The sequence below is a fragment of the Rattus norvegicus genome, chromosome 7 (genome assembly GCF_021556685.1).
Source record: "Rattus norvegicus strain SHRSP/BbbUtx chromosome 7, alternate assembly SHRSP_T2T, whole genome shotgun sequence".
Classification (NCBI taxonomy): domain Eukaryota; kingdom Metazoa; phylum Chordata; class Mammalia; order Rodentia; family Muridae; genus Rattus; species Rattus norvegicus.
The window spans coordinates 57,559,309-57,584,399 of record NC_141540.1 but is presented as its reverse complement, the minus strand read 5'-3'; the positions used below and the strand labels follow the sequence as shown (position 1 = coordinate 57,584,399).

The window sequence follows — 25,091 nt, the reverse complement described above, 5'->3', positions numbered from 1 at the left end:
CAGACCTGTCTGCAGATCCAGACGTAGAAGTGCTACAGTCTTGTTACAGACAAGCCTCACACAAGCACACATTTTATAAGAAGATAAAACTGCAAATGAATGACTATTTACAGAAAAGTGAGGGAAGCTACCATTTGCCTAGAAGATGCAGTAGTCTATAAAGGATTTAGTGGTACTCATTTGAAATCGTGCCTTACCTGATCTGTTATGTTCCAGAAGCCGGTTTTCTTTGCCCAGACATGTGTCACTCTGGGTACTGTTACAAGCCATGTTTAATTCTGTCTTGCAAAATGTAGGTGAGCTTGCCAGAGGGGCAGGAGGAATGTGCTTCTTTCTTTTTCTTGGAAGTTTCTGCTTCGCCATTGCCAAGGAGTAGTACATCCCAAAATTGTTGACAATGACGGGCACAGGCATAGCTATGGTCAGCACTCCAGCCAGAGCACACAAGGCCCCCACCAACATCCCTGACCATGTTTGGGGGTACATATCCCCATAGCCTAAGGTAGTCATGGTCACCACAGCCCACCAGAAACCAATGGGGATGTTTTTGAACTGTGTGTGCTCACTCGCTGAGGGATCGTTAGGTTGAGCCCCTACTCGCTCAGCGTAGTAGATCATCGTAGCGAATATCAAAACTCCCAGAGCCAGAAAGATGATCAGCAACAAAAATTCATTGGTGCTCGCACGAAGAGTGTGTCCGAGCACTCTCAGACCTACGAAATGGCGGGTAAGCTTGAAGATTCTCAGGATCCTCACAAACCTAACCACCCTGAGAAAGCCGAGCACATCTTTAGCCGCTTTGGAAGACAGCCCGCTGAGTCCCACCTCTAAGTAGAAGGGGAGGATGGCCACAAAGTCAATGATGTTCAATAGATTTTTGATGAACTCAAGTTTATTGGGCGAGAAAACAATACGGACTAAAAATTCAAAAGTAAACCACACCACACACACTCCTTCCACATATGTCAAGGCAGGATCCGTTTCGATTTCATACTGGAGAACAGCGCTGGTGCCGTTGATGACTGGCTCTGTCTTGTTTTTAACAATATTGAAAGCTTCGTGTGTCTCCAGGCAAAAGGTTGTGATGGAAACCAAAATGAAGAACAGAGAAGCAAAAGCAATAAACTGTGAGGAAAAAAAGAAACAAGAGATACAGAGTGACCTCAACTGTCACGTACTTATATCTTAATCTGAAAGACACTGTTCCCTGTCAAACAAAGTTGACAACAGAATATCTGGGGATTTCACTTCTGACGATTCTCAAATGCCAGGATAGACATGCACACCAAGCTAACCAGGCTGGACCTATAAGATTCTCCAAACTCCGGTCTTTGCTTACATGGACACAAAACTTTGCTGTGCGGTGTGAAAAGGGGAAAACTGTGAAGAAAGCGTAAAAATTATTTAAGAACAATTTTTAATGGCAACTGTCTGAAAAGGGAAAACAACATTTTTGACAATAGCTCCAATTTTGACAATTGCTTATGCCCTGGAAACTAAACAATGGTTATAACTGCACATATAAGGTGGATTACACTGCTGGAAATTTGGGAAGCACACAAATATAACTGTCAGTTTCTACTTGTTAATAAAATGTCTGGGGGGGGTATCATGAGATATGAACACAAAAGAAAAACTTGGAGTGTTCAGTGGCATCTGAAGACAGAGACTGCCCAATATAGCAAATCTGGGGTGGGCACAAACTCAAGCAGCACAAATTAAAGGAGAAAAATTAAGTTAAGAGAAGAATTCAAATACTGTTATCTTCTCATGTTTAAGAAAAAGAACCTGAAGATGCTGAATAAATTATAAAGCTACTTTTTTTTCAAAATTAGGTATCACGTTTATTTAGTCAATGATATTTGAAAACACCTACAGATATAGATAAATCCTAAGATTCCCGGTTATACAGTTCTGGCTAGAAACACCCACTATTGAACTGATTTCACATCAGTCCGTATAACACTAATGTTATCCCCATCTTACCCTTCCGGAGTAGCTGGCCAGGAGCGTTTGCATCCCTTCTTTTTTAAGGCAGTTGACATAAAGCGATAGGCTCAGACAATAACCTGACCAAATTCAATCACAGCTTCCATGCCCTAAAGTTATCAAATCCCAAAGTGGAGAATACAGATGGTGGGAGCCCCTTCCCTTAGACTGGGGTCACACACTCACACATGTCTTAATACTACAGCTCTAAATATTTGTGTTCAGCTGTTCCAATGAAGGGCGCCTGTTGTTCACAGGAGACACTGCAGAGTGGAGGGGGTCTCTAGTGTTCTCTTATAAATGTCTCAGAAGCCACACTTGCTCAGTGAGCAGGCTGTTTCTTTCACAAGTAAACAATGGAATCACCAGGAGAAAGAAACTGTATCAAGCAGGAGAAGTCTCAAAGTTGGAAACAGTGGAACTATTTCCAATGTCCAAATGGAACTATGTCTAATAAACAACCTGTCCCTGGCTGCCCCTGAGGCCTGAGCCATATCTCGTCTCAAGAACACAGGTGCCTCTTTTCAGTTCAATGAGCCTATGAGGACATCACAAAAGGACTAATTACTCTTGTGGCTGTCTTCCTTAGACAACCACCCCAAATGAAGGACTTATCTAATTAGCGTGAGAGCACAGTCAGCATTCGGCATTCAACAAGTGTCACCTCTACAGCTTTGACCAGTTTCCCACGCACATCTGCCAAACACTCCTGGTTTTGCCATTTATACTCCAACTGTTAGTTTTTCCAGGAGCATTTGAAACACTGTCTTAGTTAGGGTCTTACTGCTGTGAACAGACACCATGACCAAGGCAAGTCTTATAAAGGACAACATTTAACTGGGGCTGGCTTACAGGTTCAGAGGTTCAGTCCATTATCGTCAAGGTGGGAACATGGCAGAGTCCAGGCAGCCATGGTGCAGGCAGAGCTGAGAGCTCTACATCTTCATCTGATGGCTGTCAGCGGAATACTGGCTTCCAGGCAGCTAGGGTGAGGGTCTTAAGCCCACCCTCACACTGACACACCTACTCCAACAAGGCCACACCCCCTAATAGTGCCACTCCCTGGGTCAAGCATATACAAACCACCACACTAACTTTCTCTCCTTTGCTTTTTCTTACAATGTGCAAATGCTCTGTGTAGTCAGTTAGGGTAAGACTCAGCATCACTATAACTTTGCAGACACTAAGAGATGGTGTATTGTAGTTGCCTGTGGTCGGTTATTGACTCAGAACTGCGACCTCATTCTACCTCTAGATTTGAAAATTGTATCTGCCCTCTGCTTAAATGTGAAACCTTTTCTCATTAGAGCTTTGCACACATGGCCTCACCCATCTTCCTACCCGCAGTCCCCACAAGGCCGCTCTGCCTCCAGCATTTCAGATTAGGCATAATATTTTAGCATGGAAAGCCAATGGTCAGCAGTTAATCGGTAGTTTGGTGTTCTGTTTATAAGGATTCTCAGTAATCACTTCCTTCGGTTGACTCTGCAGTCTGAAATGTCACCGTTACATGACACGTCTCAACAGCTTCATCTTTCAGATAATCCCAGTGTGCCTGTGACATCTAAAGAACAAAAACAATTCTGTGATATGCACTCACATTTGTCAAAAAAAAAATACAAAAGCAGAGACAAATCTTGGACCTTTTATGACTGCACATTTCTCTATTACACAGCGTTCATGCACACACTGCATTAGATGCATCTCTTTGCCAGGCCTCAGGTCAAGCTTTCAATTTAATAGCAGTTAATGAAACATAATCCACCAAGGAATTACAGTATATGGAGGAGGCAGACATAAAATTCATTAGTCGCACAAAAGGTCTATAATTATAGCTGTCACAACTCCGGTAAAGAATATAAATGTGACATTTTGAAAGGAAGGATTGTGGACTATGTTTGGGATGAAGGGTCATTGAGGCCTTTGCCCACAGACATAAATGAGGGATGAGCAGAAGTCAACTGCATCAAAAGGGGAGAGGTTTAAAATCATATAGTAACAAGCTTTGCAAGAATCCTTCTGGGGCTCTTTGTTTTGAGAAAGGGTATCATAACATAGCTCAGGTAAGCCTGGAATTCTCTTTGTAGGGGAAGATAACTGGGAGTCCCAGGTTCTCCGGCCTCCATTCCTGAATGGCTGGGATTAGGGGCCTATACCGCCAAGCCTGGTGTAGTTTTTCCGGATCTGCCTCTAGTGCACAGACTCCTGTTTATAAATCCCACTGAGGATACAGACTCTGCCTTCGGAAGGATTAATCTATTTCTCTAAGGAAATGCGATTAAGCAGAAATATGACGTGGGTTTTGAAACAAGGCCTCAAAGTGACTCTTGACCAGTGGTTCCCAGTCTTCCCAATGCTGTGATCCTTTAGCAGAGTTCCTCCTGTTGCGATGACCCACAACCATATATTGATCATCATTGCTACACTATAACTGTAGTGCTGATGTTATGAATCATAATGTAAATAGCTGTGCTTTCCTATGGTCTTTGGAGACCCCTGTGAAAGGGTTGACTGACTCCCTCCCCACCAAGAGGGTCGTGACCCACAGGTTGAGAACCCTAGCTTTAGCGTCATGTAATTACTAATCTTGCTACTTTGAGTTTGTTGTTCCATATAGTTCACTTTTGTGAAGCCGCCATACTGACTTGAGACAATATGGAAATAGACACTAAAGTGATTTCTTAAGTTTAAAGGATCATACAAGTGTTGAAATTCACCAAATAGGCATACTTAGTGAACTTCCTAAAATAAACTTATTGCCTCAAAATGTTCCTTTAAAATCCTGTGTTTATGCACACTGACGCACTTATATTTGAAAACAATTTAAGTTGGTCACCCTATTCCTAGAAAAGGATGGAACAAAGATTTATTCAACAAAATATACCTGGAGAATGTACAAAAGTATGAATTCCTTACTCCCTACCAGCACGAGAGATCAGATTTTCTTAGGCAAGGTAAGAGAAGAAAAATATGTACTTAACAAGCTCCCTAGATAATTAATGTGCATACTAAAATTGAAAACCATTTTCTTGTGTATTATTCTGAAAATGGATAAAACAAATTATTTAATGAGTTGGAGGAGTTTTCAAATTATAAACATTCATTCATAGTCTTAAATGAACCTTCCTAAAGGCTTACTTAATAAGCATTTACCCGATCTACAGAAGCATACCTAGTTGTTGATATCTACTTTGTTATAATTCTGGTTCCTTCAGAAATAGTTGTGAGCAAATAAACCATCTGAACAATCTATAAACGCAGACATGTTTAAACCATAAAGCTTTGAACACCAACAGCTATTTCTGCAAAGCATTTGCTGCACGTACCTTCCCATATTTTTGTCACCACTATTTTAAGGACTGTAACAAGGTGGGTGGAGTGATATCCCAGCAGTTAAGAACGCTGGGTGCTCTTCTAGAAGACCTTGGTTCGATTCCCAGCATCTACACTGCAGTTCACAATCTCTTACGGGATCTGTCGCCTTCTACAGGCTTCTGTGGACACTGCATGCGAGAGGTGCACAAACACATGTTTCCAAAACACGCCTACACATGAAATAAATATAAAGGTTTTAAAAAGTTAGAGAACTATAATAAGAACCTAGAAGCTGCTTCTGCCAAAAGCATGGAATTGTCATTTGGGCATCTGCAAATGCCCAATGACTAACGAAAAAGAAAATGAAAGTTTAGCGTCACTGCCTTCATACTGCAACTGTCTGTTTCCATGTGAGTCATTCTTCTTTGCAGTCACCTTGGATCCCAGGAACAACAGGTTTGGCCTATAAAAATCTTGCAGTGAGTTGAAATCCCCTTTTCAGGCTGAATCAACTTTCTTTCTCCTATTAAGATTCATGAATGAAACCCTTAGACAATAGTGATCAGCCGGGTCACAGGTGGACCAAAACTTCTTGACCCCTTACGTTTGTTCCTTTTGATATATACACTTAAAACTCATTAACGCCATGCAGGACATGTCCTGCTGTTTAGAGAGCCTTTCCTGATTTTCACAAATTCTTTTACCACTTCCTTTTTGTGAGAGTGCTTCTATTGGGGTCCTCAGAATTGTGTCTTTGCTCTAGTACTCCACAGCTGGACCACAGTATAATTTTGTATTGTTTTTTAATTGCTGTATCATAGCTATGTGTAGCTTTCAACTTTAAGTCCTTTATAAATCTACATTATGGAGTGTGGTATTACTAACATTGTAAAACAATGACTCCTAATGCTATTTGGCAATACTTATAAGTTAAGTGCCTTTCCCAGTTCTCCTCAATGCAGAGACCCACAGCCAAACATGGAGGGAGGGAGGGCGGGAGGGAGGGAGGGAGGAAGAAGGAGGAGAAGGAGGAGGGAGGGAGGGAGGGAGGGAGGGAAACACATCAGGTCCCTTCCCCTCAGAAATTGGAAAACCCCTAAAGATGTGAGGAAAGCAGAGACTGTAGACGTCAGAGTGGATGATGGAGGACACCAGGTGAACAGGACCCACCAAATCAACTAAGCTGGGATCACACGAGCTCAGAGACTAAACAGCAAGCCTGGGGCTTTTGTGGGTCTGAATCATGTCCTCTACATATATGTTATGATTGTTAGCTTGGTGTTTCTGTGGAACTCCTAACAGTGGGAGTAGGTGTTTCTCTGACTCTCACTTGTTCCTGAGACTCCTTTCCTCTATTGGGTTGCCTTGTCAAGCCTCAATATGAGGGTCTTTGCCTTTCTTATTCTATCTTGTTTTGTCCTGTTTGGCTGTTATCTCTTGGAGGACTGCTCTTTTCTGAAGAGGAAGTAGAGGAGGAGTGGATCTGGGATAGAGAAGAGGGCAGAGCTAGAAAGAGTGAAGGCAGAGGAAACTAGCTGACATTAATTATGTGAAAGAACCCATCTCCAATAAAAGATAAAGTAAAAATAAATAAAGCAAACTTTAGCCTTTTAAGAAAGAGATATCCATTTCAAAAGCAGATCATTGTTACCTGTATATAAAATCAGACAGATTAAACAAGTTTTAATTGTTTAAAAATTAAAGAGTTTGTGCATCAAAGAGAAGTATGCTGTATGCCATGGGAGGAGTTAGAGATTGTCTTCTGCTGGCTTGAGGGCGGGGAACTGTGGTAGAGGTTGAAGTTTGAGAAGAGGGAATAGCAGCATTTCTAAAGAGGAACAAGAGCTGATAATGTGAGTCGAGCAAAGGCCTGCACAGGCTCACCAGCAGAACTGTGGACCGGCAATGCCAGCATCAATGATTAAGGTAACACTTTGTCTGCTTACCACTAGCCAAACCCATCAATGCTGCTTTAAATCACAAAGGCACTGGGCCAAGTGAAGGCAAAAGGGAAGAGGGGATATAACTGAGAAAGGACACACAGAGAGGTTCAAACACAGGAAAGAGTGGAAAGTCGTAAGAAGTTTGACATCAGTGAGAATCTCTGGAGATTTCGAACGAGTGTACTGTCTCCGGTCGGATGAAGAGAAGCTTGGTTTATTAGGAATTCGTTTACATATCAAACGAATGGGGGATACGAGACGCTTTGAAGGTTGGAATAACCCAGAGGCAAACATTGAATGCATTAGTAACAACTTGAAGTGATTTATCTGAAGTTCGCTCTGAGCTCCTCGGGTACAGAAAATATCTTTTCTGCCTCACTGAATAGAGCTGGAATGGTCAAAAGTGAAGTTAGAATGAATATTAGGAAAAATAAATTAAAAGGGAAGAAATGTGGGAGGAGATAATTTGTTTTTCTTCTTCATTGGCCAGGGTAGTCATTATGAGCTGGAATTATGTCATATTCATTTTTTAATCTCCTCCTCCTGGAACAGTCATTGGTAAATGGTCAGTAGAGATAAAAATAAGGATGGGAGGCTTAGGGAAATCATAAATAAATGTGAAAAATAAGGTATAATCATATTTCTTTGGGGATTGAAATGTTAATCAAAAAGAACTTACAGAAAATAAACAATAAAATAATTGAAGGAAACTGTCAAACTTATAATGGAATCCAATCAAACAGGTCATTTTTTCCAGTTGTTGCCAACGGCAGCTTCCACCCATCCTGTCAATAGAGCGTGTCTGAGGGAGGAATCGGAAAGTATCGCATGGCCATGTTCTTGCTTTTCCATTATGATAACTCCACAGACTCCCAAGGCACTAAATGAAAATGAAATTAAGCAGATTAAATAATTAAAATGTTAGAAAGCTTTCAGACAAGGTGGGTCGTGCAGACTGAATTCAGAGAACTGGTTCAGAATTCCAGGAAGTTTCAGAACGGAAATCTTCCTTTTAAAACTTGAGTGGTGAAGTCTAATGGATACAGACTTTTCTTCTTCAAGTCTAGTGTCCTCGGTGAGACACAGAAAGCGGACAGTACTTTTTCCTGTTGTATTAGCCCCATGGTGAGCGAGTCCTCATCAGGGCACTGCATGGACTATATCAACATACAGATAGGCAGAGATAAATATCTATATTTACATGTAGATCTATACATTTAGAATGAGATTGTAGAAAAAGAAAGTCTATTCTTGTTTTCATCATTTTCTATTTCCCATTAGTATCAAGAAATTGAGTTCTATAGCTTCCTCACAATAGCAAGTTCTCAAAGCTTTCAAACTGACTGATTCTTTTCTGTGCTCTTGTAACTTTAGATAAGTGATGTTATTTCTTCACATTTTAAAATTTTCACTTAAGGACAACTTGCTCCAAGTAATGGGATTCACATACTCTGACCTCATCTGGCCAAAAGCATGGAGTAGGTGTTCAGTTCCTAGTATTGCTTCAACAAAAGAATAGACTTTTAAATATGCCAGAGTAGAATACCAGGCTCTCAATAGCCCCAGAGCAGAATCTACCATTTTATTCTCCCAATAATTAATGATCAGAAAACTTGACCAATACTATAAACCTTCAAGGAGGGACTTCTTATGAAGAAAATAAGGTCAACCTTATTAAGTCAACGGGGCAGGATAATGTTTGAAAGTAAACATCACAGGCGAGGTTGTGATGTGACTTTAATACGTAATGCAAAATTTCCCATTGGCAAACTTGGAGTGAAATGAATCCAATTTTAATTTACAATCTAAAGGGTGTTTGAATGTTTTCAAATTTAGAATGCCCCATTGCTACTAGGTTCTCGTTGCTTTCTTTCTTAAACAAATGAGACAGAAACAGACAAACAGCGATAGCATCCGGTGCCAAGAGATCTGGTGCTAATGAAGCCCAGATACAATATTTTCATTTCCAGAAAGCTGCTTTGCTAAATGCTCACATTAAAGTACAGGAACAATGAATTATAATGGTATGTGCTTAGATAACATTTGTATTCTGTAAGATGACCGGGTTCACTGTATGTCCATATCATAACATTGAATAATGACATAAGCTAGTCTATATTGGAATGAAATAGCCCCAAGTAATCATGTTAAAACAAAAATAAATTGCACAATAATGTACAATCTAATTCTATTTCTTCTCTGTACACACCTGAGGAAGTAAATGAACAGCAATACCACACTGCAGTAGCAGTTACTTAAGTATAAGGCAGTAAGAACCACCGAGTCAGGTAGTGCTAGTGGAGACTCCAGTCTGAATGTTAGATCTTCATACAAAAACTTTAATCATGTCTTATACGTTTAACTTTAGAGTGAAATTCAAATAAAGCAATAAACTAAGAACATTGAATAGTTTTTAAAAACAGAGTATTATCAAAATTATGTTGGTTTTATCCATCAAAAGTTATATAAAAGAACTTTTTTTCTTCGCCCTTTCAGCATCTTAGACTTAGCAGATGTTCTTTGTTGGGGACATATTCAAGTCCTACAGACTCGCTTGGCCATAAGTAACGAGAGTGTAGTGCTGTCCACAGTACTATGCTTTCAAGGAAGACAGAGCAAATCTCATTCATTAGTGAGTCTGCCCTTAAGAGTCATCCAGACAGGAGTAACTAGGACACACGTCTCCTGTTCCCATGGAGAACTGAGAATAGCTTGAACTTCTTCTCAGGCTGGAGACATCAAGTTTGAGTCACCAGTTTTCCCTTTTAAAAACAGAGCCTCAGGTTTTTGTGAATTCATAGTATTGTATTGGAGAGATTCATTAGAGTAATACATAGCACTGGATTAAATTGAGGAAAGCTAATGACACATCAGTAGAATCTCTGTACATGATAATCAAGTTCAGATATCAGTGGAGATAATTTTCATGGAAAATATATTTATAAGCACAGATATGACCTGTGACATATATATATATATATATATATATATATATATATATACATGTGTGTGTGTGTGTGTGTGTGTGTATTTCTTCAAAAATATTATCAGGTATTAACATGACCATCAACCTTCATGCATGCCCTGGTGATATGTCTTTTACTCTTTTTTAAAATATTTTTGTCCAATGTGAACATAAACCATTTCCTTAATATTTTTATTTTCAGACTAATTTTATGGGAATTAAAATTGTTTAAAGTCTGTTCACATCTCAGTATAATTTAGGGAGACACAGGAACGAAGGTCTCTGTGATTTATTAGTGTCGTTGCAATGGATTCTGGCATATGATTCTGTAACCAGGATTCAGAGGCATCAGTGGTGATACACAGCACGATTTTAGTTTTGTAAGTTTCATGATAGGGCTTAAAGTGTTCTGCTTTCCACGAATTTCATAAAATCTCACTTATAAAATGTGATTTAAAAGCTATATATTGTACGTTCATGACATAAGCTAGACTTTCATGTTCTAATTTCAATTATTGAAAATGCCCCTCCAAATTTTCACTTTTTAATCTTTGTACGAATTTATGTTTTAAATGATTCATTTTTGTCTTGGGTTTAAATGACCTACTCCACCACGGTTTAGGTCTGAAGCCAGACTGTGTATATTTGTCGCAGACACCTGCTCTTCTGGCTAGTCAGCACAGGTAAGGACCGCGGTCCGTGAAGGCACATTCCAGCAGGCATCCAGGTTTGGGTATGGGCTTAGTCTCACTCTGTCCTGTGCACGTTTTTACATATTGGTAAATCCTCCCCAGAAGACCCGGGCAAGTTTGCCCTATGCCTCCAAAGGGGTGATGAGGTAGGCTATGGAAATTACAATCTGGTTACAAAAGACGTATTATTTAAGATCCGGAAGTGATCAGTTGGCAATGGAATGAGAAGCATCAGGGACGGGCCTGCGCGTTACATGCCTCCATGGTTTAACCAGAGTAACAGATTGGGAACTATAGTCTGTGGACTGTAAATGATCCTAAGACCTTTTCTGGGGTCCAAAACGATAGTATTGGAGTGATACTAAGAAATTACATTTTTTGTTGTTGCCTTACTAGTTTACAATGGAAATTATTTTAGAGCTTCAGGATGTGGTATCTGAACAGATTGACTGCAAAATCAGGCTAAAGATTCTTAAAATACTTGTCTTCTATCGAGTCAAACAAGAAATATATTGGAAGAAAAATAGAAGACAATGCTATTCTGTTCATTTAATTTTTATTCTTTCAGAATCAGTTTTATTTTAAGATCTTCATTTTTTCATTGGACATGTTTACTTACATCCCTGGGCAATTTCTCATCAAGGAAAACCCCTGTCTTCCAGACCTCTCATAAGTCAGTAAGAGGACTGACTGCACTGGCCCACAGTCTCCGGGTTATGTGTAACAACAACGTTGCCCATATTAGATCATGTGCAATATGGACTTAGTATGCCAAGAACACTTCACAGGCATGAACGATTTGGGCTCTCATCGAAGGAATTCAAAGACTCCCAAGAATTTTGAATAAACAACAGATAGGTTCACTGCCCAAATACTGAAGTTTATTGAAATAAATTGATGTCACTTATTTCTTTGAGTCCAGCAGCAATCAATGTACCAACAGTAGCTAAAATGTCAATCCCCAGCTGATACATTTCACCATTCGCAGTCTTTATTTTCAAATCATGAACACTCTTTTTACTTTTAGTTAGGTCACTGGCAATGTGACGACAATCAAAACAGGCACGTACACATTTTTCATATTGAAATTCTGATAGACACCAATGAATACTTGAAGTATATGTCTCAAGTCTGCTTTTCAACAGATGGGTTTTCTTTTTTGGTTTCTGTTTTGAATAATCTTTTTCCAGTTAGCCAAAAAGGCACAAGGAGAGAACTGATTTCGTTTCCCCAATGCCTCCGTCCATTGAACCCCTGAATCCTGAAAAGTTTCTCAATACCAGAGCATCATGATCCCCCTTTCTCCAATCCTGGAACCAAGGGTCTAGCTTTGACTTTTCTTTATTACTCAGAATAATCACTCCTTTAAAGAGACAATGTGATGCTGTCCATCTATTCAAAAATAGTTTAACAGCCCCTAATTACTTACTAACACAATATTCTTACCTCATTATTCAAAATACATTCTTACATGGACCTTCTTAATCTATCCTCCCCATTGTTGATATCACCATCTCTATGATGTGCCCGCCATGCACATACCTTCCTTTTCACTTGAAATACAGTGGTTTGCTTTGTATAGACAGCAAAAAACTGCATAGTGCTTAAGAGTCAACTCAGTAATAAATCGTGAGGTCATTAAAAATATCCCCGAGCAAAGACGCAAGCCAGCTCTTTATAGTCAGGCCTCCAGTCAGCTCTCTACTGCAACACCCACATCTGTCAGATTCTTATTTTCCTTAGTAGCATAGAATAACTTTAATCCACATTTTATGCTGATTTCCATTGAGTCCAGTAAGTAGTGAGAAATGTTGCTAAAGGCTGTATTCCTGTCATGCATAAGACTACATTCATTCGTGCTTCCTTTTTTTCCACACCTAGCCACTTGCTCCTGGTAGATTTTTCTTTTAAGAAAGCTCATAGAAAAAAAATGGCACAGGAAGAAAAGTCAGAGCTGAGAAGAGAAGCCTCGAACAAAGCAAGTAAGAAGGGCAGGTTGGTGTTCCCAAGGCAATGCCAGGGACGTGAAGGGGAGTGGACATGTACCCAAGGGAAGAAGCAAAAATCGCAGCTTGCAGAGTGCAGAGATTTAAAGAGGCTCACTGAATGAGGTAACCCATTGGTGATTTCTATCAAAACGTTTTTTGTAAATTAAAATAAATTACAAATTTCAAGAGCTTAGTACCTACTTGGTACTAGGAAGTGTAAGTGGTAGGGGCGTGAATACACACACTCATTACTGTGCACACAGCCATATATAGAAATCACCATACACAGGCATTGCTATGCACACAACTGTACCTAGAGGTCATCATAAGTCATTGTAGCATTTCATTTTTTGTTCTTCCCTAAAATTAGACGTGTTAATGCTAGCCCAAAAACAACATAGATGATGTCAGTGTCTGATCACAGGTCCTCGGGTTTAAATGTTAGAGATTGTTAGGGAATCATCTGATGTTTCTGAATGCCAAATACTTCTAAATGCTGGTTGGAATTGTCTAAACAGTGATCTTTGTAATATAAGCACAGCCATAGTATCTACGTATAGTTTGTTAGTGCTATTGACCAATTTCCTAAAAAATCCTGCCCGTTTTTGAAGTAAGGGCATGGGGAAAGTAAGAAATTCAGGCAAAGGCAACTGGGAAAGGAGACTGCAAAAGTGAAAAAGAAGCTGGCAGGTGACTTCAAGATGTCAGTAGGAGTGCTAACCTGAAGAGTAATACTAAAAACAAAGATGCATTTTAAATTCTAAAAATAATACTAATAACAATACAAACATGCAAAACTCTGATGAGTACATCTATCTTAAGAATAAATTTTATTTTCATCAAATTTTAAGGACAACTCGCATACCGAATTGCACTAATTTCATTTTACAGACAACCAAGCTGAGGCTTGGAGAGTAGAATAAAGCTGCCTTCCTCATAACCTATATTTTTAATCTCTGAATGTGCCTTTTTAAGCAATAATTTTCAGCTCTTATGAATAGAAAGCCTTAGAACACATATGGATAGACTATTCCTGTAAATAGTGTTTTATTCAAAGACACAGGTATTAAACTTTGGCTACTGATAACAACGATGATAAAACCAAAAGGAGGAAAACCTCAAGCTTTTCTTTCTCATTGTCTGTGGATTCCACAAACATATAATTCTTATGAAGGTATAACTAGAGACTTTTTCCTCTACGTGGTGCAAACCAAGGAAGTAAGCATGAGAGAACACAAAGTACAGACTCGGGTACTAAAGGACAAAAGTGTTACAACCTCCGAAGAAACAACTGAGAGCTGGCTCATTCCGTTCGCTGCCTTTGTATTTCCTTTCTAACCTCTGTGCCCTGTCTGGTGGGAAAGGGATGTTTTCATAGATTATTCAGCTTCATTCAGAGCTTTTGGAACAAGGTTTACAGGACTTGCCCTTGATACAGAGATAACAGAAGGAAAATTATTGAATATTTAATAAAGCTAGAAAATACTACATTTAATATTCTCTCGAGCTTGCACAGAGCTGACTCTGAAGGAGAACCAGAGTGTCTCTTTCCACATGTAGCCTCTCAAAAATAGAGTTAGCAAAGCTTCTCTAAAATGACACCCACAATGTGAACGGCTACAGTCTTAAAACCGAAGAGTTTCTTTTAAAAATAGGTGTTGAGTGTCCCTGGCTGACCAGGGGCAAACAAACTGTATACTGTTTATCCTTAGGATTCCTGGACATATTTTTTCAACAACAACAATAAAAATAAAACAAGCATTCATCGCTTTCCTTTTCAAATTTCAGCTTTTTTTTTTACAACAGCCAGAATCTTACATAGGCTTGGTGTTGATGTTATATGATTTTGCTCTGGTCACTTCTGTTTGCCTCTGCTTGATTAAAGGTAAGTTTTAGGAGTAGTAAGCCAGCCAGTCACGCAAGATATTCAATAATTTACTCCATATCTGACATGCCTTTCTTTAGTTTTGTTTTACAAATGTAAATATCTATTTAAAAACAGTAAACTCTTGAAAAGATTAGGATTCAATAAATAATCCTCATTCCTAAAGATGAGAGAAGGTTATAGTCATTCATGAGATTGTTAAAAAGTATTTCATGTAACTGTGTTTCTTTTCTATTCAGAAAACTTCTGGCTTTCTTTTTAACTTTGGGGGGAAAATGTTTTGAGACAGGATTTTGCCAAGAAGTCTAGACTGCCCTCAAGCATAAGCTTTGTCCTTGTGTCTCCCTCCCAAGTCAGGACATCACAACATCTGCCACCACTGAATTGTAAATATCACCATAGGTCATGCAGAAGTCTGTGAGTCAATAAATATTCATTGTTCAGCGAGTAAGGAAAGGTCCTCAACTGTGAGGTTCTAGAAAGAGCAAGATGAATCCCCAAGTGCAAGAAGCAGGTGATCTATTTCCGGGGTGGGGTGGGGGTGGGGAGTAGAGAATGAAATGCCTTTAAATGTGTTGGTAAAATAAAGCCAATAAAGACCAAAGATGCCATCAGAGTGTCCCAGTCTGCACTCACATTTCCACTTACAAGCACCTAGCATTTGTTCTGCTTATCTACTGCAGTATTTCTGCCAGAGGGTAAATGGAAGTCTTTTACGTTCATACTCTCCAGATCAGGAAGTGGGTAGAGGTTTCACCATTTTTAAGAGTATCTCTGATTGATTTCCCAGAGACCTTGTTTGAACATTTTTTTTCTCATTGAATTTTTTGTTTTTGTTTTGTGGTGGTCTGAATGAAAATGGTCTCCACAGCCTCAGTGGGAGTGGCACTGTGAGAAAGTGTGGACCTTGTTGGAGTAGGTATGGCCTTGTTGGAGGGAGTGTTGTCAGTGGATGTGGGCTTTGAGGTTTCTAATGTTCAAGCCAGGCCCGGTGTTACTCTCTCCTCTTTTTATCTGAGTATGGAAATGTAGAATTCTCAGCTACATTTCCAGCACCATGTCTGTCTGCCTGCTTGCTGACATGCTTTTCTCATGATGATAATGGACTTCTGAATTGTAAGCCAGCCCCAGTTCAAAGCTTTCCTTTATAAGAGCTTCTGAGGTCATGGCAAACACCTCTTCACAACGGAAACCCGAAATAATTCAGTTTTGTTTTCTTTGTGGATTATTTTGGTTTGGTTTGGTTTTATGAAATTCTGATTATGGTTTCCCCTCCCCCCAACTTGACCAACCCAGGAGGTGGGGAAAAAACCAGGAAGAGTTGGCAGAGGAGAAATCATAATCAGAATATTGTAAGAAAAAAATCTATTTTCAATAAAATGGAAAAAGGGAAAGAAGGACATGTCTAATGAATAATATAAAATAAACCCTAAACATATAAACTTGAATAGAAAAAAATAAAACAAACAGAAAAAGAGCCAAAGAAAAAATATAAAAAAACACATATAGACACATAGATACACACATTCCTAACACATAGGGGTGTCATAAATGATCTGTGCTAGAAGTGGTATTCTGACATTTTTATGTTATTTTTAAATACATTTTTATTTTTTGAGATTACAATATATATCTTTCCTCCCTCCAAGCCTCCCATGTGTTGTGTAAATGTTTAAATATATAAATATAACCTGCTCACTCTATATAATCTTGCACACAAAAATCATACATCCTTGTGTAGAGTTGAGAACTGTTAAAGAACCCCACTACCTTCCACATTAGCATACCTATTGGCAATACTTTTTTTGTATAGCCTCCGATGTTCCTAGGAAATATAGAACTCCCCCTTGCTTTGACTTTTACATTTTGTCAGCTCCCCTCCCACTGTGATCACCTTCGGTGCCGATGTTGTCCTCATGAACTCATGGATCTTGGAGGATAACCTATAACCACCACTTTACTAACCAGAATCACAATTCCTAACTATAGTCTAAAAGACAGAATAACAGAAATTACTAAACAATGTTATTCTCTGACCTCCTAATACACTATGACAAGGACACACACCCATACATATATTAATTAACAACATTTTAAAGATGTATCAACTTGACCATATGTGAAACAATTTTAAAGCTTTGAGAGTATAAGAAAAAAATCTAACTTAATACTTTGTTACCAACAAAATACATATTTAGGGAAAAAGCTAATTTAAAACTTCAGGTTCCTAGGTAATATATAGTTTAACAGGCACTTAAGATCTTTCCCTCAAAATCTTGGTTCACTTCTTATTCCAGAATGTCGTACTTGTTCCAGTTGAGTGATGGGAGGGCTGTAGGCTGACATGACTCAGCCCTGATCAGCTGATAACTCTCATCTAGTAGGGGCCTCCAGGTTGAGACTCGTGATTCACAGACATCTATCTCTAATAGTAAATGCAGCTACCTCAGTGCAGATGCTGATGTGGCTGCTGACTTTGAGGAGGTATCCTTACCTTTTCATGACTATTCTCTAGGGTACCTTTAAAGCAAAGGGCTCCTGTGGAATAGTGGCTTAAAATCATGCTACCTGTTCTGTCTCATTGACTCACTTGTTCATGTACCCTATCCTAATGTTTACCCAGCGGACTGGAAGTCTGTGGTCCAAAGCCATAGAATCTCACCATAGAGTCAAGTAGAAGAAAACAGAATCTGAAAGAAGCCTAAATTCAAAAGGCCTACTATTAACAAAATAAACAAACAAAACAAAACAAAACAAAACAAGGAAGAAGACTGAGAGATTCTTGAATAATATCAATAAAATGAAGAAACTTTAATTCATAGTCTGACCATAGGGACAAAAGAAATATTAACTCAAATGAGGACGTTTCAAAATGCTGACATGAATGTAACAGCAGCCATGAAGTGAAAAATGGGCTCTTTTCCGGGAATGATGACATAGGTAGGGTTGATCAAATATAATCTCAAGAAAAAAGTCATTTCATTTAGGCAAGAAGGTAAAAAAAAGATGACAAAATAAGCTATATCTGAAGTATTAATGTGCTTATGATGCCGTTATAGAATATCAGTTTAAACAAAACCACTTGGCTGCCAGAAGGAATGGTGATTTGCAGATAGCTGCTTTCTCGTTGTTTCCTAATTTAAGTGGGTGGGTGCCCCATAGCCTCTGCCCCCTGGTATGGACACTAGCCTTACTGGATAAAGAGTCTCTTCCTTGTGCCCTCATTAGTTTTAGTTCTACCAGTAGAGGTCCTATCTTCAAATACAGCAGCAACGGTTTAGGACTTCGACATCTACATTTTGTAGTAACATAAAACTTAGTCTACAAGACTGAGTTAGTTATTAGTAATGGAAACAGACTTTTGGTACCATGAATCTGAGAAAGAATAGAAGAATGCCATGCCTCCGGTTGTTCTAGGAAACAGGAAAGGTATCCAAGGGTAAAGGGATGGGAACAGAGAGCAGAGGAGGAGATCTGAAAGAGTGGACAAGGAGTTAGTATCAGAAGTGGGGTCCTAGAGCTAGTAGAGTGTTGACATGCAAGTAGTAACAAATAACAGTCAATACAGTGGAATTCCAAATCTCAGTTGAATTGAGCATTATGAGTTAGGAAATAGAATAACTAAAAATTCATCTTAGGTATTATGCCTTGGCTATACTTGGAGCCAATTAAAATGCCTTCTCATTCTCACAGCCTATTTTGTCTTCCTCTACAAGGACAATGACTCCACATATAATAATGACCATTAGTACAGAAAGTGAGGGCTGCGGGCTTGTGGTAGTAATGGACTGGAGGTGATGGTGGGCCGTGCTGAACAGTCAAAAGAGAAGACAGACAGTGGACTGTCAATTGTGGTCTGAAGACATCAGAAACTCCATTGAACAAGCAGTCATTGGAGCAGCCAATAGGAAGTGTTGGAGATCTTTAGAATTCTTATACATTGGGCTGCTTAGCAAGCCAATGGGCCAAATCTAAAATAATTTATAATAGACATGTCTAGGCAGATGAGAATGAACAGAGAAAATGAGGCTGTGGGGCAAGACTGGTCATGTATGCGTACATTTCCTCAGCTTGCCAACGAGTTCATTTTCACTTCTGATTACTGTTTCTTGCCCTCACAAATTGCTTCTATTGGTTTGGATGAATTTTAAAACATCCAAAACAATTAAACATTAAAACAAAAGCTAGGTGATTGCAAAATTCCTCTATATTATAAAACCATTTTTTATCAATATGTGGCCAAAATGAAAATAGAATGCAAAACTTTCCATCTGCTTTAAAAAATGTTACCTGATTTCAAAGATGAGAGAAAAACAAAGCCTGAGAGCGGAGGATGATGCACATGGGTAGTGTCTCTACTGAGTTTGATTTTGAAATATTTTATTAGAGCCTCTCTCCAGCCATTCCTTTGCTCCATGATTCTGAGACACTGTCTCTCTCACAAAGGCTTTTTGCTCATTGGTTTTTATCAACTTGACACATACCTGGATGTGAGGAGCTGTCCAAGGAGCTGTCCTCACAGATGTGAGGAGCTGTCCGAGGAGCTGTCCTCACATATGTGAGGAGCTGTCCTCACAAACTCCATTACAAGATGGCACCGGCATCCGGCAGAACGCACCTAGTAAAAAAGGCAATACGCAGGCGCCTGGTAACTTCCCTACTCAAAGGGACACGTACGTTTTGGTACGTCATCTGGCATAATTGGCAGCGACCAGTCAGAGAGTGACACGTCCTAGGCGAGGATAGTTTCCTATATAAGGGACGGTTATTCCTCACTCTCCGTCTCCGCATTGTAAGCTTATGCTCTCCCTCTCAAGACGCATTAAAGCTTTTCTGCAGTAGGATCCTGTGTGTGCCGCGTCGTTCCTGCTGGCGAGACGTAGCGCGGGACATCTGGTGCCAAAAACCCGGGAAAGACCTCACCATCGTCAGCACCTTCGGAGATCCCTTGGCGACAAGGAGGATTCAGAACTGCAGGTAGATACATTCGGAGAGGCAGCCCTCTCTTGGACTTTGGTCTGGGGTTGTCACCGCCTTGGGAAGGATTTGTTGAGTATTTGTCCTGGGAGCCACCCTACTCTTTATGTTCTGTTTTCACCGTTTTCACTGTTAAAAGGACGATCACAGCAGCTGAAGGCGCGTCTCAGTCTCTCGTATATAAGTGAGCTTCGCGCAGCTCCCTTTTACCTTCGATTTTGACTGTTGAGGAACAAGGACGCGCTAAGGCCGACGTAGATAAGCGGCACCGTCCGGGGAGGCGCGTGTAAGACTCCCGTACATAAGAGAGCAGCGTGTCCGTCTCTACCCTTTCACCTCACGCCTTGTCAGACGGACGTAGATAAGCCGCCGGCGTTCCTGGCCCATCATGGGATCCTCACAGTCTGTGGTCACGGCCTTGGAAACAGTGTTAAAGCAGAGGGACATCAAAATTGGAGGAGGAACACTTAAAAACTTTGTGAAGGAGGTGGAGAGGGTGGCACCTTGGTTTGCCTGTTCAGGCTCGTTTACGATTGCCTCATGGAACAAACTTGGAAAAGACCTTGACAGAAAATTGGCGGAAGAGGATCTGCGCCTAGGGACCAAAGCTATATGGAAGCTGGTTAAGAATTGTTTAAAGGATGAAACGTGTAAGGCAGCAGTAGTAGAAGGACAGGCCACTCTCGAGGTAGTCCGGGAAAGTCTGTCAGAAACCGAACGTAGTGAGAGGTTGGGCGCGCACAAGAAAAAAGACGTCCTAAGAAAGAAAAAGTGCCCTCCCGGTAAGTCCGCAGACAAGGGAGCGTTGAAATTTTCAGATTCCAGCACTTCCTCCTCTACACATAAACCAGGAGGGGGAGCCAGCCTATACCCTGTGAAAGAGCTAGAAGCGCTGAACCTCGACAGTTCTGAAAGCTCTGAAAATAAAACCTTAGACTCAGAGGAGGAGGCCGAGCTAGTGCTGTTAGTATTCTTGAAACCGCCGGTATAATTAAAACCACTAGTAAGGTGGCAGATATTTTCCGAAAAATCCAAATTATCCTATTAAATAGAAGATTCCCTGTATACATTACTCATATACGGGCCCATTCTGGATTCCCTGGCCCAATGAGTTCAGAGTATGATTTGGCTGACAAAGCCACAAAAATGATAGCTGTGGCCCTGGCCTCTCCTTTAGAGGCCGCTAAAGCCTTTCATGACAATTTCCATGTCACCTCAGAAACTTTACGCCGCCGCTTCTCTATAACTAGAAAAGAGGCACGTGATATAGTCACCCAATGCCAACAGTGCTGCCAGTTCCTCCCAGTTCCTCACATCGGGGTCAACCCGAGAGGAATACAGCCATTGCAAATCTGGCAAATGGATGTTACTCATAATTCTACTTTTGGAAAATTACAGTATGTGCATGTATCTATAGACACATGTTCTGGCATTCTACATGCCACCCCACTTACAGGAAAAAAAACAACACATGTCATTCAGCACTGCCTTGAAGCATGGAGTGCTTGGGGAAAGCCAAAATGTGTAAAAACTGACAATGGCTCCGCCTACACATCTCAAAAATTCCGTCAGTTTTGTGCTCAGATGCAGGTTACCCACCTGACGGGCCTGCCCTACAACCCTCAAGGACAGGGAATCATAGAGCGTGCTCATCGGACGCTCAAATCATATTTAATAAAACAAAGAGGGGGAATTATGATAGAACTCCCCCCAACACCCCGAGTGGCCACTGCTCTGGCCCTTTTTACCTTAAATTTTTTAAATCTTGATGAAGCTGGACAAACAGCGGCTGAGCGACATTGCTCAGAGCCCAAGAGGACAAAAGAATTAGTCAAATGGAAGGATGTATTAACAAATGAATGGAAAGGCCTGGATCCTGTTTTAATAAGATCCAGGGGAGCTGTCTGTGTTTTTCCACAGGACAATGAAAATCCCATATGGATCCCAGGACGACTTACTCGGAGCATCACAGCAAGTGATCAAGAAGGGACTGGGACTCCTGCACCTCCTCACTCTTCTTCCATGGATGCCAGCAACGGTGCAGGGCGAGCTACGATGGGGAATAATGTCAACCTTTCCACTCCCGATGCTGGTGATGTACCACTAACAGGGATTTAGGGTTGGCCTATTTACCTAAGGATCCACAGGTTGAACGACTAAAAGAAAATAGGACTATTCCCCTTAAGGGCAGCCTTTGGCATATTCAACAAAACATCTTTTGATCTCCCTTGCATTATGTTATGTAATCAATCTTCTGCTTGGTTAAGGGAGGCCACATGGGGAACTGGTGAGGAGGATATTGTGGATAACGCCACAGTTCTCTATGGTGGTGGCCTTACATTGCGTTAATGGTAGCTGCACTGATCTTACGCCCATGGCGATGCTACTTGGAGGAAAGGGCGAAAAGGGACAGTTGTCATTTTCCTGGACGGGGAACATCAAACCTGCTGCCTCTGTCTGGACAGCTACTCATATAAAATATCGCAGTAGTTACCCGCGTGCCTCGCTTTATCCCGATCCCTGTTGATACCCCGGGGACCATGACCTTATTTAGAGGAAAAAGAGATTTTGGTACTTCTGCAATTATTGCTGGTATTATTGCTACGACAGCAGTCGCTGCCTCGTTTACTGCCTCGGCATTGGCCTTGTCAAATTCAGTACAGACAACCCAAACTATCAATGATTTATCAGCCACCGTCTCTGTGGCTCAGGACAGACAGGCCTCGGCCAATACTCAGACATAGGGAGGCCTTATGCTTGTCAACCAACGTATAGATCTGGTCCGAGAGCAATTAGACATTCTATGGCAACTGGCCCAGCTTGGCTGTGAGCAAAAACTCCCAGGCCTTTGTGTCACCTCCATATAATATGACAAATTTACCCGAACTGCTAATCTGTCTAAGAGTCTTTCACAGCATCTGTTACAGAATTGGACCTCGGAGTTTGAACAAACACTTCGGGAGCTGAGAGCGACCATCATTCAAGTAAATTCTACCCGACTGGACCTGTCTTTGACGGAGGGATTGTCGTCCTGGATCACCTCAGCAGTCTCTTATTTCAAGGAATGGGTGGGAGTGGGACTTTTTGGAGTGATCCTCTGCTGTGGATTAGTGTTACTCCTCTGGTTGCTTTGCAAATTGAGATCTCAAATAAGAAAGGACAAAGTAGTGATCGCCCAGGCGCTTGTAGCCCTTGAACAAGGAGCGTCAGCTGATATCTGGTTGACCATGCTCAAGCAACAGGTCGCCGGCTGGACAGCTCTTGCACTCCTAGAACCTCGGTTCATTGCACAGGATTAGAGTGTCCGGCTTGAGCAGCCCATGAGGGGTGACGAGCTTAGCATCGCACAGGGAAGTTCTACCAAATACGCTCCCTGGAAGGCATGTCATATTACATGAGGGTTTCTGCCCCAGTTTTCCCTCCCTCGAAAAATGGCAGTGCGACGGGTCGGGAGTGCCCTGGGTCCCAACAACAGCCTAAGGGTATCTCTCTTGTACAGGTTCGCCAACTTTGTACGAGGATATGACCTCTGTCTTCGCCCTCCTATATCTGGGTGTCCTGTTTGCTTAAAAAAAACAGAAAAGGGGGAGATGTGAGGAGCTGTCCAAGGAGCTGTCCTCACAGATGTGAGGAGCTGTCCTCACAAACTCCATTACAAGATGGCACCGGCATCCGGCAGAACGCACCTAGTAAAAAAGGCAATACGCAGGCGCCTGGTAACTTCCCTACTCAAAGGGACACATACGTTTTGGTATGTCATCTGGCATAATTGGCAGCGACCAGTCAGAGAGTGACACGTCCTAGGCGAGGATAGTTTCCTATATAAGGGACGGTTATTCCTCACTCTCCGTCTCCACATTGTAAGCTTATGCTCTCCCTCTCAAGACGCATTAAAGCTTTTCTGCAGTAGAATCCTGTGTGTGCCGCGTCGTTCCTGCTGTCGAGACGTAGCGCGGGACACCTGGAGGATTATAGGAAGAGGGAATCTCAAAAAATGCTCTCCATCAGATTGGTCTGTAGGCAAGTCTGTGGGAGCATTTTCTTGATTAATGATTGCTATAGGAAAGTGTAATTTACTATATGGCAGTGTCACCCCTGGACATCTGGTCCTGGGTTATGTAAATTTGGCTGAGCAAGCCAAGGGGACCAAGTAAGTAAGTGTCATTCCTTTCTGGCCTCAGCTTCAATTCCTGATTCCAGGTTCCTACCTTGAGTCCTTGTGTTGGCTTTTCCTAGTGGGTTGTGACTTGGAATATTTATGCCAAATAAGCCCTTTCCTCCCCAAGTTTCTTTTGTTCAGGATCTTTATCACAGTAATAGAAACCAAACTAAGGCACCCTCTGTCAAATGTTTTCAGATTCTAATGTCATTTTGACATATTAACATAGATAAGAACTGTCTGAACACCAACAACACTTGGAATAACCCCAAGAATTGACAAATAGAAGTGTAAAGAATTAGAAAGCATAAAAAACCATCACCAGAATGAACACACAGACCATAGATAGGAGAAAAATCTCAGCAGCTCTAGCGAAGACAGGGGTTAATACTGAGAAACTCTACAGGGCTGTAAGAACCAAGAACAAATACAGTCAATACTGGATCAATAAAACAAAGAGAGCTTTCAAAATAATAAACACTAATGGTCAATAAACACTTTAAAAGCTTTCAATTTTAAAGTTTTATATTTGAATTTTATGAATTTATGTCTGTTAAGGTATATTAATTACTACTTTTAATCTAGCAAAAAGGTTTTTATGCATTATAGGCAATTTATAATGTGAATATGAACATTGTATGACACATACAAGCACATGGTACAGCACCAACACATATAGATTGCTCTAGGAAACTGATAAAACTTACACCATTGTACGTATTTCTACAACACACAAAACCAAGTGTTTAAAGAGGTGTAAACACCAGTAAGTCGTTTTCTTACCTGAATATCTAATGCCTTCCATTTGCTACGTTTAGTTTCCATAAGTTAACATTGAAGCCTCAAAAATCAAAATATGACATATTGTTGTCACACTTGGAAGTAATTAATTTCAGTAGTAAGATAAGACTGCATCACAATGACTCTACTGGTCTTCAGTGAGGAATCAAATAATCCAGAGATTTGTAATTACTGTGGTGATTATCCACTGATTTAAATTTATTTAAGTTTTTTTTAAAGTGGGATCTTGTGTGTTTTTAATGAAGTTTTGTCTCCATTTTTTCTTAACATTTTAAATTTTTAATTAAAATCAAATTCCCCCTTTGCCTTACCTCCTCCCTCAGAACCCTCTCATGTCCCTCCCCTGCTCTTTCTTAAGTCCATAGCCTCTTCTCATT

General features: G+C 40.6%; 1 protein-coding gene across 8 annotated transcripts in view; it reads right to left on the bottom strand.

The window, feature by feature from the left end:
* Positions 1-25,091, bottom strand: part of Kcnc2 (potassium voltage-gated channel subfamily C member 2) — a 184,458-nt gene that overhangs the window by 9,511 nt on the left and 149,856 nt on the right. For all 8 annotated transcript variants that reach the window (XM_087555735.1, XM_087555736.1, XM_087555737.1 and 5 more), the window contains 1 exon segment: positions 198-1,125. In XM_087555735.1, the coding sequence (XP_087411861.1) occupies positions 198-1,125 (928 nt within the window).